The following is a 13,932-nucleotide window of genomic DNA, read 5'->3' as shown; positions in this document are numbered from 1 at the left end:
GAGGTCCAGAAGACATATAGTCACAGCATCATAGAATGGTTTTGGTTGGAAGGGACCTTAAAGATCATCGAGTTCCACCCACCCTGCACAGGCAGGTTGCTCCACTAGATCAGGTTGCTCAAAAGCCAACCAACCTGGTGCTGAACACTGCCAGATATGGGGCATCCACAACTGCTATGGGCAACTTGTTTTCTAGTGTCTCACCAGCCTCACAGTAAAGAGTTTCTTCCTAATATCTAATCTAAATGAACCCTCTTTCAGTTTAAAGGCATTCTCCCTTGTCCTATCCCCACATACCCATGTAAAAAAGTCCCTCTCCAGATTTCTTCGGAGCTCCTTTAGGCACTGGAAGCTGCTCTAAGGTATCCCTGGAGCCTTCTCCAGGCTGAACAACCTCAGTTCTCTCAGCCTGTCTTCACAGGAGAGGTGCTCCAGCCCTCTGAACATCTCAAATTAGTCACAGCACACTAAATGGCACTCATGCAAACTTTATGCTTTTTTTACTTAATGGCTTTTTGCTGCTTGAGGTAAGACGTACAATACTTGATCTGGCATAATGCCTCCAGGAGCAGTTAACTTTTCAACTTCTTTTTTTTCCCCAATTTTTTGTCAAAATCATTTTAGACCAGCAGAGTGTTCCACTATTAACTTTCTCAGCACTTTGCTTTGTGTGCTCACAGCGTCACTGATGTAGCACTAGAACCCTAAGGCTGGCTTTAGCTTATTATTAAGCCACAGACCTACCACCTCCTGTGAACCTTTCTCAAACTTATTCTACTTCATCTAAACAGCAGGTGTAAAAAGATCTGGACTGCTATACAGGTAGAACCCAGCTCTTCCAGCAACAGATCGAAGAAATTGTTTTAGAAAGTGATGAAATTACTGAAATTAAGCACTTAATCCAGCAAAATAATTTATTTCAAGATCCTAATGAGTGGTACTCACTCCCAAGTACTCAGTTGTTAGCAGCTTCTCTCCTGTAAGCTCTCCCAGTTGAGGCTGCAAAACCTCATCTTTGTCCAGATCAGCCTCCATGATGTCATGGTCCTCCTGCCAGAGCAACATGCATGTTATTTGAGCCCACTTTACAGGAGGTTTTTAGTTCAAATTTAGTTCTCACTTCAGTAGTAATTTTGATATGCACTGCACATGTAAGTGGTAATGTACTAGCATTTCACACCAAAAAAGCAGACATCTAAAGACACATTCACCTAAATTTTCTATATAACCAGAAACTAAAGAATCCCGAGAGAAGAAAAAAAACCACCACTTTTTCCACTAAGTCTATGCCAAAATGTACAGCATGCATTTTAGAAGTTGTTCTTCAAATTTCTGCTTCAGACAATTATTCCTTGCTTGACCTAATAGAGGCTCAGGAAAAATCTCAGTCATTAGTATCTCTATTGAAAATTGCATGTTAGTCTGAAGAGACACAATGCTCTGTCCTCAGCAAGCAGCTGATATGAAATCTGAAGTTTTAGTTTTTGCAGATCTGCCCAAGTCAATTTAGTCATAAAGCACAGGCAAAAAACAAAAAAAACAAAAATAAAAAAAAAGAAAGAAAAAAGGCACAAGAAAGTTTGAAGTTATCACTCAAGCAAAGAGGAAACTTGATAGAAAATTTATCTGGATTTTGTTACGTGTCAGTACCCTCTAAGTAATAAAAGCATAAATTTAAGTTAGACTGTAACAACTAGCAGTAAAAATAAAGTAAGTGCACCTTAATACAATTCATAGACATTCCTGAAGATAATGCTAGCATTCCATGAGATCAAAATGTCCATATGGATATTCAGCACTTTGTGGTATATCCCTCTCCCTTGACAAAAACACTGAAATAATTTATTGCCTTTTGTTTCCCAAGAAGGAAAAAACAAAATAAGAACACCCCCCCCCCCCAAGAAAAACCCTCCAAACCCAAACCAAACAAAAAATACCAAAACAACCAAACCCTGAACGTTTTTACTCATTTTCAAGAAATAGAGGCATAATGCGTAATCACCTAAGACAAAAAAAAAATCCTTACTGAGGTTCATTCAGAATCACTCCTCAAGCAGTGGCTCCTGTAAGGTGAGACCATGGGTGTCCAACAGGAATTTTTCTAGAGCAATGTGAAGCAGCAGCAGCACCACGTACTCAGATTTGCAAGGAAGCTTTAAAGCTTACAGTATCGGGCTGGTACAAAATTCTTGGAATCAGTACTTTAGCATACAAATACTCTACAAGAAGGCAACAATCTCTGTTGACTTTATTCCATAAAAATCAAATGTAATTAACCAACTTCTCAAGTGAAAAGTACCAATAATTCACTCTCTTGTGCCTATTTCTACTTTAACTATGGGTGATTCATCTTTCGTGGAAGTAATGTAGAGAGTGTAGCATAAGCTCCATTAAAAACAATGGCCACTGAACTTTGATGAGCTCTGGAGCACAAACAAAATGAAAAGCACTTTCACTTTAGTGAGATTCAGACTCAAATACTTTTAAATAGCCAAATTAAGAAATGCCTTCTGCCACAAAGATTAGCCAATAATATGGATGCTTGGACAGTGCTCTACAAAAACAGCACAAGGAAAAAAGATGTTGGAAATGTGTACAGGGAAGGTTTTTCCTACAATGGAAATGCCTGACTGATTCCAGTCTTTGTCCTGTGTAAAATAACAGGACTGCCATCGCCCAAATGAAGTAGGTGTCGGCTTCCACACAGCTCTACAGGCTTGCCTTTTTTCAAGTTTAATGATCTCTGCAACAAATGGCTTAAAACCATAGTTTTTATTTTGATGTAGTTATTCTCATTGCTCATCACCTCCTTATTCACAGGCGTCAAGCAGAGATAAAAAGTACAGGCACAAGGTGCTCAATTCAGTAGCCCACACCACCATACAATTCTTCTTTGAAATATCCTGCCTAGTATTCCACTGTGGCTCTGAAAGGGCACAAGCCTCCCAGAGGTCTCAAGTCATATCCATCAGGCTTGAGCAGGTGCTTTTGATGCTGCAGTTAAATTTAAGAGACATTAGATGCCTGTGTGTGAACAACTGAAGCAGTTACAGAAACACTGCCAATAATCCACAGTGTTCTATGGGTTAGAGTAAATTTTTTCCATGATTATTTGTTCATGTACCATTTTAATAAAAGTCTAGTTCTTCCGTCAGTGCCTTGAAAATACCAGACTGCTAATCCTCTGCATCCTCCTAAATATCTATTCTTTCACTGCTCAGCTATACAAGATGAGGCTGTATAGGACCTCAGGAAGATGTTCAATCTGCCTTTCTCTCCAAGACAAGTTACAATCAGCTCCTAATTACCTGGGAAGCTGGGTAGGTGTGCAAAATAACCCAGATAATAGAAAACCACAGATAAACACTTGTAAACTAGTCAATAATTATCTGCATCAAGCAAAACAAAACCACACTCCAAGCTCCACAATATCCTGTATTAAAAAAAAAAGAAAAATTAATTAAAAACTGCAAAGATGAGTTTTATAGTCCGGTAGATTTTTTTTTTTTTTATATGGTATGCTAATACAGCATCCAAAGATAACAGTTTTGTTTAAGGATGCTTTAAAAGAGACTGCCTACACTGTGCCTGGGGAGACTGTTACACATCACAGCCAGAATATCACCCCATTCTTTCATCCAGCTCTCTGCATTCATGATGTATTTAACTTCTCCTCACACTTCACCAAGAGGTTCACCACCTCTTCCAGTATTCTGTTGACACATCTTGTCAGATAGAGAACACCAGTTTCTAGTTTCTGGGAAGTACCTCCCACTGCCACCTTGCTCCCCGACGTTATTTAACATGCCAGGTAGCTGAGCCTGAATGTGTCCCTCCTCTGCCTTCCTGCACTGAAAAAGGGCTTTGACACATGCCATCATTCCACTGCTGAAATAACACGGTGCCCTGTTCACCATTGCTCACTGGCTGCAGCAGATGTTGGCAGCAAAGTTCTTTAATATAATGGCTTGAAGTCCTGCGACTAGGTTTGTGATTAAGCTCTCCTTCTTTTGATGTACTCTCTAGCTGAAGTGTATTTTCACACCACCATTTACTGATTTTATTGCCAGGTGCTGAATGATGTGGGATCACAAGGTGTCTGATAAATTGTCACTGTACAATTACCTAACACAGCTCAAGTTTGTAACTAAACTTCTGAATTAAAGCTATGATATCATATACTCCCTTTTACAAGCAGCTTTTAAAGATGGTCTAAGCCAAATAAAAAGCAAATGTAAAGAGCGAATACTGAAGACAAGTTAGTATTTAACAGAACAGTCAAGAGAATATTAAGCGCCAGAAAATATGCACTGTGCCTGTGGATGTCAACACACCCCAGACTGCTAATGTACCAAAGGTGGGTATGTACTCCAGAAGCTGGTGCATCCTGAGCTCTACGCTAGTTAATGTAAAGTTCAGCACACAAACCCAAAACTTATTTCTGAATAACACATACGGGAAACATAGACATTTTTTATTCAGTTTAATTGCCCCAGTGTCACACATCACAGAATATTAAATTTCTGAGTGTATAATGCCCTTGGAAATGCCAGAATTATCCTTCAAGCTCAACCACATCTCGACAGCAGTGTTTAGGAGAAAGTAGCCATTACTACACAATCAAAAGCAAGAGAGAACTGAACAACTCTAAATTAAACAGAAATAGTAACAAAAAATAACCCATGAAAGGTAATAGTAATAGCATGGGGATCCTTTGCATGCTCTTGGAAACAATAAAACCTGGGGCAAAAGCAGCAAACTAAGTCTGAATAACAGTGTCTTTTTGTTGCTTTTTAAATTGTGAAGGTACAAATACTGGTACTGAGTGGATAAGCAACAAATTGTAATACGAGTAAGCAGTTTAATTGCATGTCACTAAATTGGCAATATATGGCCATATTCTGAAATACATTCAGTCTGTAGTAGTTTAAAAGTTACATAAAGGCAAGACTTCTGATACTGTTTTCCAAAACTTTCTGTTGCCAGATCACATCAGATGTTATCACAGAACCCCATCAAACAATAAACTCACTGCATTTCCAAAATACAAAAGGGCTCCAAGCCTTGATGCAGTAAGTCAACAAATCCTTGCTTATTTAACAAAGTAACAATATTATGCATTTTGCTGCCATTTTGTTTGTAAATTATGTTTTCTAAGCTTAGGAACTAAGAAACCAGGCATTCTCGCAGCAGAATGGAATTACAGTTCCCAGCAGCAGTAAGGATTTATAATCTGCCAGAATTAATGTTACATTGGAAACAATTTTAAAATTGGCTTAATGAGACTTTTTCTTACAGTGGCAAAGCTAATGAAAATTGGAATCAGACACTTCTCTGTTTCAAAATTTGAGTCAAGTAACAAGAAGCTACAGAACTTCGTTTTAATCACATAATGGTTCAGTAGTAAAAACACATTCCAAAATTATATGATCTAGAGCCTTGGCTGGGATTGGGAGCAGCAGCAACTTGTGTAGGTGGTATGACTGAATAGGAGAATTCACCTTCCTTCAATTCCCAAGAGCAGGTAAATTAATGAAAGTGTTCAACACTATCATACAATTTAATGTCACACCTTTCACAAAGGAGCTCCTTATCTACGTGCTTTGCCAACAGAACACTGCATGTTTCAAAGAAGTATACTATAGTACAAGCGAAAATACCACCACCTTGGATTCTCATGACACACCTAAAACACTTCAACCCTTGGAACATGAGTTAAAGGTGTTAAGTAGCATATTAAACAAAGTTAAGTAAAAATTATTAATCCCCAGAAAGCCCATCTTGCATAGCAAGCATTGATTTTGGGTGTGACAAGTGGAAAAGAGTACAGAAAACTCACTACAGGACTGCAGGAAGTGGAACAAGTACACTAATCTAATCCTATTAGGAAAAAAATAAAACAAAACGCAACCAAAACTGTTTAATGTACCCCCCGGAACAAAATGGGGAGAGCCAATTGTTAAAAAAAACTTCCTTGTAGCCTCAAACTTAAGAATTTCCACACAGCTCTAAATTTAGGCAGTCACAAAGGGTAATTATAATTAGTTCACGTGTTCACTACCTATTGTGCCACAACACAGAAACCGGGTAAATAATGCAAACAGTGCAAAAATTCCCAGGACACTGCCAGGCAAAGGCTAGATCCTGCAAGGTGCTGCACCCCATGGCAGCTGAGAGCACACCACACCTATTACAACTGGGATATTCACGTTTTTCTCTGCTTTCAAAACAAAAGGCTCAACATGCACTTGAAAATGCATTCAGTCACTCTGGAGTAACAGTCAAGTTTTAGACTGTAGCATGGTTGTCGCTGTTCACTAGCATCTGTGTTCATGTTCAACAAGCTAGTACAATGCGGATGCAACTGACTTGGTAAGTTTTATGTGTCTTATTCTTTGCTGGTTCAGGACAAAAACCTTCCATTTTATCTGAAAACTTGTTTTTCAGTAAATATTTCTAATACAAGTAGGTTTTGCAGAGATCGCTAACTCTCAACGTCATTGACTTCTTCAGGGTAAATACACGATATATATATAGATACACATACATGTGCACCTATACACCCACCTATTTTCAAACACTGCTCCAAGGAGATATAGCTCTTCTTTCAGATTTCTCATATAGCACTTTCCAATAAAAGAAAAATGGTATGTGGTAGACTTCTTTCAGTTAAAACTCCCATGTTAACTGCCTGTACAGTATATTTTCTACCCCCTCCCTGCCCCTCCATGCACTTAGGGTAATGTAGCAATGGCCAACATCACCAGCGAAGATTGGGTTTAACATTTCCCTCACGTAATTTACATCTGGCTTTGCTTGTTAACTCAGATGATCGAATATGCTGTGCTGTCTACACCTGGGAACCCATTACTCTCTGAAGACAGCTTCTTAAAAAACACTTCAGTATTGGTATAAAATGCACTTACTAGCAGAGTTGGAAATAGACAGCTAACCAGTTTATATTTATTACTAGATAGTTTCTCATGCTTGCTTTCTCAATTTTTAAAATTTTATTCTCTTATGGGACTTATTTTTTCATTTGTAATTACTCTTTTCCTTCATTACATATAGACAATTTTTGAAATACATTTCAAAGTTTCTAAACAGCAAAAGAAGTCATCACACCCCAAACGGATTATGACACCTTTAAAAGTAGTGACAACCTGCTTACAAACTATTTCCGTAATATATTGGTTCATTTGCTTCCTTTCTTTTTAATTGCTGAAATGGGTGTACTTTAAAGCAAGATTTCTACGGCTACAGTAACTCATCTCTTTACTTATTTCAAGCTATAATCCTTTAGATATCCACAGTTATCAACAGGTGATTTGCCAAGATAAAAGAGTGGGGCTTCATGAAGAAAAGATAATGGAAACAGATCCAATGTTCTTGTCACTGCAGGAATAATTAAATAAAAGTAAAAAACAAAATCAAAACCCACCAAAATCAAAAAGTCTGATTTACTGACACAAATATTTTCTGTTTAGAAGGCTAAGGATTTTTCTAAAAGGTGCCAGAAAGCCTTTATACTTACTTCCTTATTGTTCTCTTCCTCTTCATCATCAGACACAATACCATCATTTAATGGCTCTTCTAGAAAGAAGCAAAACAAAATGTTTTAAGAGTACATGTACAACTTAATAGAATCTCTAGTTATTGCCCCTCTTTTAAAAGGGTAAGATTCAGCTTGCTTCTTATATAGACATCCCCTTCTATTCAAGACAACTAGCAAAATTATTTGCTCCTATAAAGCATTCTAGAAATTGAAATCAATTCATATTTTGGAAAATGGCAGAAACAGAAACACTGTGGAACAGCTCTTTCCTCATAAATCCCACTACGGCATCTCAGTGTATTTACCGACAAGGCATGAATGAAAGTGTGTGTCTATTTCTCAACAAATTTTTAATAAAAGACTCTACTTCTCACTACAAACTCTTCAGTATTATACTGCTTTGAGACACAAAAAGATAGTACTTGCACAGAATACTTTGGAACTTTTGGAAAAACTTATTTCCTTAGAAAAAAGCAGCCAGGCTTACACTGGAAATCTGTACCCTCAACACTTCTACTCACTGATCAGACAAAACCTTTTAAAAATAGCATTCACAGGCAGAAGAGGAGCAATTCTATAATCTTCATGAACAACTTCATGTACAGTGGCAATACAGTGCTTAACAAGCATTTTTAAAAAGAAATCGTATCACCTGTTTATTTTTGCAGTTGACAGCAGTCTCTCATTACTGTGAGGCCACTGGCAAGAAAGCAAACAGTCAAGGTCATTCTATTTAGAGTCCCAAAACTTTGGAATCGGACTTACTCATCCTTTTATTTCTTCTTTATAATTGTAGTACAAAAGGATATTTTAAAATACATCTGACATTCAAATCCTGACATTCACTATTCACGCTCTCTCAGACCATCACACTATTATTATTCTCTGAGAGTTTCAATGCCAAGTAAAAACATGAGCTTTCTTATGGCTTTTGTGAAAGATTTACAGCTCAGATCTGTTCTTCTGACCTGAATTGAGCTGCCTGATTATATATTCAGTCTGTCGGATCATCTCTGCATTTCCTTCCTTGACAAAGCAGCGCAGAATTTCTTCCATTCCCTGGATATAGCGGAAAACATTGCTAGTTTAGCATTTCATGTGATCACAGTGAGAGTATTTTGTTAGCTAAAACATTTCTTTTTTTGTTAAGAAAAACAGAGGCAGTGTGAAACAAACCAATGCATCCAGCTCTAAGCTCTCCATTTTGTCCACACGCTTCCCAAAGAAATATGCTGTCTGGATTGCTTCTAGGTTTAATTGCAGAAGTACCCACAATGAACAGCAAACTTTTTCCAATAGATCTGCTGCTTCTGACTTCTGAACTCAGCACACAGTAGTCAACAGAAAATTTGCATTCACAGATACAACAGTGCAAGGTTCAGAGAAGGAAAGCAAAAAGCAGGACAAACTTTGACCTTCTCTTAAATTCAGTTTCTCTCTTTATGGCCCCTTACAGGTTTGATGTTGCATCTTTAATCATTTAAGATGACTTCCAGTCCTCTGTGCTCTGTGAGGTAACACATCTGCCAACAATTATGTTTGCATAGCTCCCTAGGTTAGTTCTTAAGATAAAAATCTACACTGCTATCCCAAGAACAGCTTCCTTAAATCCAGAAGTTAAAACACATTCATTACCATTAGACTAACTTTCACAGGGGATAAGTTCCCAATTTTGCTTAAACCTCCCTCCTGCCGCCTTCACCATCTAACTATGTCTATTACCAGGCAGAAAGAAAAGCAGCAAGAGGAACGCATCCTCTTAGTGATTATTTGCTGGTGCAGAATGAGTTAAATAAAGGGAAGAAATAGCAGGTCACATGGAAGCATCTCCTAAGCCAGTCTATGAAATGCTAGATGGACAAGACTATTTTGAAAATAACACCTTTAATTTATAATTTAGGCAGAATCCTTCACACTGTTGGGGCTTCACTTCTGGGAAAAGACCAGCAAATATAGCAGTTTGTGACCTACATTCATACCTGCCTGAATACTAGGTGTGAAAAGTGGAGAGCCTCTTGGGGATTCCCTTCTCAAAATGCCATGGCTCCTACCTCACAACCCTGCTGCACACTGAGCAACAGGTACCTGTATACATGCCATCTGGCACATGCGTTGATGTTTCTGCTATGCAAAGCAGCACTTCTTACCATTGCTCTGGCTTCTTCTCGGACAGAAGGGATGGCAAGAATGCTGTAGAGTGCTCCATTCACATATGGTTGTATCTAAGAGGAAGAAATAATCATACCATAAGAAAAACTCTTACGTTCACCCCAGTTGCCTATAACCAAAATTTAAGAGAGAAGTGCAGAACTACGTTCAAGGAATGTAATCAGGCTAGCCCGCACTTGCAAAAATTCCCACTTGGGAAGCGGTCAACTTTTAGGATGTAAATATACTTTCATATATTTGATTTAAATCAGTACTGCCGCATGTCGATTTCCTCCACAAGCCTTCTGAAGCTGTATTCTTGTAAACTGACCTAGCCTTACAAAACAAAAAAAAAAAAGAAAAAATGAAAAAAAGAAATGGAGAAGAAGGTTAGTTTCTGACAAACACTAGTGGCAGTACAAAAAAAGAGGACAAAGAACAGGGACAAGACTGACAGCATGAACTCAAAACAGGCTACAGGCATTGTGGCTGTAACAGGTTCAAACATCCTCTCACTCTGCTACCTGTATACCATCCTTCAGTAGAGGCAGAAAAAGAGCCAGGATGAAAGCTCTGTATTACGGCTAGTTAAAGCCACCAGATCTGTCAAACTAGTTTTATCAGCACTTATGTGATCTTTTGTAGTGGCCAGTTACTTTTGGAGCACTAAAATTTCCACTCACCCTCTGTCTACATTCTTGGGAAACAAAGAATAAGCCAGGCTGGGAGCAGGGGAAGCAAGGAAAGATAAGGGACTGGGATTTACACAGGGATTCCACAACTTCTCAGAAAGCTCTCTGGACAGCCTTCTACCCTGGACTTTGATAACAAACCTTCTATCAGATGTGCTGGTGCAAACTAGGTTGTAAGAATGTACCCTCTGAAAGAAATTTCAAGGTCATTCTAAGGCACAGACTTCAACAGTACAGTAGCTTTTTCCAAGTACTTCAGTCTAGAGACTGGGATGTTATTGTGTGTTAGTATGTATTGTATTAAACTTTGATCAGTCATAAAAACAAAGCTAGTGGAAGAGTCCAATAAAGGTATGCCAAGTTTCATCTTATTTAAAACAGTGCTAGTAAAGAACTGGTCTACACCTAATGATTTCATAGAACATGGACTAAACACTTGACTGTAATTCATTCTCCATTTTCAGAATAAAAACCCTGATGATACAATCATTGTGTTATAAACATAAGGCACCTAAGTTTACATTATTTTTATTCAAGTCCCCAGACACCTTGCACATTCATCGTAGAATACCCTGGTTAAAATACTGCCTCCCTGATTTCATCTTCATATGATATTTGCCTGCATTTTCTCCTGCCCTGAATTTTACTCCACGGTTAAAGCAGTGCCCCTCTGCAGAGACAGCTGAAGCAATGCTTTGTATAGCAGATAGCAGATACCATAGTGATGTGCTGAAAAGTGTTAGGTAGAAATAAGTAATCTGTTTCAGTTTTTTTCCTCTCTGGTAGTTTAATTTAGCATCTAAGATGCAAGTGTGTCTGGAGACAAAAAAGAAACCTCAAAGGAGTTAAGTGGCAGGTTAAATGAAGTGGTAGATAAAAATATATTAGGGCTTGAATGTCACAAGTGTACCATCTTCTAATATTCCTTAAAACTACAAAAAAAATTGCTTCTTTGCACCTGATGTTTTGCATAATGGGCTTGTACCACACATTGTTTATCACATGAACTAGTTAAGCTTGAGATGATTGGTGTGAGACAACATGTAAACAGCATCAGAAACTGTGATCAAGAAGGCACATGGATTGCATGTTAACTATGCACCTAAAAGAATCATTCTTAGCTGCCAACATTTGTTAAAGGAAGACATAATTATGTCTAGAAAGACCAGTACCCAACAAAATAAAATTCACACAATTGTGAATTTCAGGAAAATTTCATGCAACTTAATTACATGAGGGTCTGACAAGGGAAGCAAAACCAATTTACTTTCTTGCATTTCTTCCTTAATTTTTCTTTCCACCTTTTCATTAACCCAAATGTAGTCATACAAATACCTCATGATTCTCGTGGCCAAGAAGATCAGAGAGAACTCTGAGCACATGGTTTGCAATCTCTGCACACATATTCTTTCCTGCAAAGTGAGAAAACAAATATGCTTGAAAAAAATATAAGACATCAGACTAAACTCCTTTGCTATTTTTTAAAATCAGTACTAAGCATAATTTACATAGAGAATACTATTCCTTGTTCCTGCCAAATGCTGCTCAGCACAACTGAGGTGAAATCAGTGGAGTTACTCTGGATTTATACACTTGTAATGCTGGTCAGGAAGCAACACAAAGGGATTTAAAAAAAATTTAACAGGCATTAGTTTTGCTTATGGCATGCAGTTAATTTTTCACCCTTAAATTACTTTCTTTTATAAAAGAAAACTTACTTTAAGCTCCTTTTAAGTCTCTTGCACATAGGCAGGACCTTATTTTTGTAGGGGGAATCTCTGTGTTGCAGAAGTGAAGCATGCAAGTATTTCACTCTACAAGGTGAAGCTTAAGCTTCTTGCCATTGCTCATCAACTCAGTTCTGACTTTCATTCTGATACACAAATATCTTATACAAGTATAAAGTGTCCTTTGAAAAGTGTGCCTGGAATATAAAAATGACTCACATATGAATAAAAACCAAGAATTGAACCTTAGAGGTTTCTGGTGATTAACCAATTTATTAATTTTTTAGATTTTGGTGAAGCTGCTCTCCATAGTTTGGGATTCTTGGAAAAAAGATCTGCTCCAAAGCATTGGTTATAACACTTAAATATCTCTGGTCATGTGAATCCTTGCAACTAATTATAATCAGTTGAAAGAAACCAGGTATATCATAAACACAGACTCAAAACCTTCCTTTTCCATTTCTTGGAATTAGCTTGTAATTCAAAATGTAAGACACCTGCACTCCGCAGACAAAGATTCATGAGCAAGGCAACAGAATACGCCAGGGTGTAATCAGACAGGCAATCTGTATCCGTGAGAACATCAACCAGCCAGAAAATGAGCCCATCTTTGATCATTGCTGACTGCAGTGCACGCCTAGGATTAAAAAACCAAACAAACAACAAACAAAACCCACAAAAAACAGACTACAGCATGAATAGCTTTCAAATACATTTATAGCTAATATAAGCACATTAAAACTCTACTTCATCTACCTGCCATACACTAGTCCGTCAACAAAAAAAAATAAATCAACCAACAACCCACAACTACCCATTTTGGTAGAATATTTAAACTAAGGAATTAACAAAGCCTAAACAAATTGAACATACAGATTCCCATAGGTATAGAGGACTAAAACACATTCTTGTATGGGTGCAGTTTTTTGTGTTTTGCTTTTTTAAATGTGCTAACTGCTAAGGTCAGTTTCTACATTGTTTTGTAGGGCTCCTAAGTCCTAAAATTGCATTTTCAATTGTCTTAAAATTGGTAAAAAAAAAGTCAGTTGTACACAACAGACCTATAAAACTAATTAATTACTGTTTCTGCTATAGGTAAACATAGCACTATAGCATTTTTATACTGTTGATTTGAAAAATGAGATTTTGTTGCTTCAATCTATTTGCTCTTTTCTCTGAAGATTCTTAAATCACAAATTCTTTCAACTCCTGACTACATCAAAAGGAGCATGACCAGCAGGTCAAAGGAGGTGGGTTTCCCCAACATAAGAAGGACATGAAGCTGTTGGAGCAAGGCCAGAGGATTATAAGCCCAAGTATCTGGAATGAGTGTTCTGTAAAATTAAAAGATTACTGTTATTTTTTAAGAAGTAAAAAATCTTCTATTTTCAGTAGCTTAGTGCCTACGCCCCAAAATTCAACTAACTTTTACTATTGACAACTGCTTTAACAGAAAAAACAATTTTCTCCAAGATTGGTTTAGGATTTCGAGCAGTTGGCTATGAAGATTTATTCTCTTTTATTACAAAGATGTATAAGGTATCATGTCAGGAAGCAGTGCAGAATATTACCCACAGCACATGTAAATGTGCTTCATCTACACAAGTTCAATGTGAGGCAAATCCAAAAACAGCCCTCATTCTTCAACAAGCACAAACAAACAAAAACCTCAACCCCTCCCAAACCCAACACAGTCTTAATTTAGACAAAAATAACAAGAACTAAACACATCCATCTACCTCCTTACATTTAGTTAACTATTCAGGGCTGAATATTCCTCCTGAGTATTGTGAAAACAGAGTTCCTAGAT

The 13,932-nt window shown here is 37.6% G+C and overlaps 1 protein-coding gene across 12 annotated transcripts in view; it reads right to left on the bottom strand.

Moving 5' to 3' along the window:
• ARMC9 (armadillo repeat containing 9) overlaps nucleotides 1–13,932 on the bottom strand; it is a 71,911-nt gene that overhangs the window by 19,702 nt on the left and 38,277 nt on the right. For 5 of the 12 annotated variants that reach the window (XM_061452253.1, XM_061452243.1, XM_061452248.1 and 2 more), the window contains 6 exons: nucleotides 12,620–12,759; nucleotides 11,731–11,807; nucleotides 9,703–9,777; nucleotides 8,524–8,614; nucleotides 7,535–7,593; nucleotides 946–1,053 (listed from right to left, as the gene is read on the bottom strand). In XM_061452253.1, the coding sequence (XP_061308237.1) occupies nucleotides 946–1,053; nucleotides 7,535–7,593; nucleotides 8,524–8,614; nucleotides 9,703–9,777; nucleotides 11,731–11,807; nucleotides 12,620–12,759 (550 nt within the window). The remainder of the gene's footprint in view (nucleotides 1–945; nucleotides 1,054–7,534; nucleotides 7,594–8,523; nucleotides 8,615–9,702; nucleotides 9,778–11,730; nucleotides 11,808–12,619; nucleotides 12,760–13,932) is intronic. The other 7 variants (XM_061452254.1, XM_061452247.1, XM_061452252.1 and 4 more) reach the window with 3 other exon arrangements.

This window comes from Pezoporus flaviventris, unplaced genomic scaffold (genome assembly GCF_033815535.1).
Source record: "Pezoporus flaviventris isolate CSIRO_AGI_PZ_B2104156 unplaced genomic scaffold, CSIRO_AGI_Pfla_v1 ptg000013l, whole genome shotgun sequence".
Classification (NCBI taxonomy): domain Eukaryota; kingdom Metazoa; phylum Chordata; class Aves; order Psittaciformes; family Psittacidae; genus Pezoporus; species Pezoporus flaviventris.
Note: the sequence above shows the minus strand (reverse complement) of the source record. Positions and strands in the feature narration are given on the sequence as shown.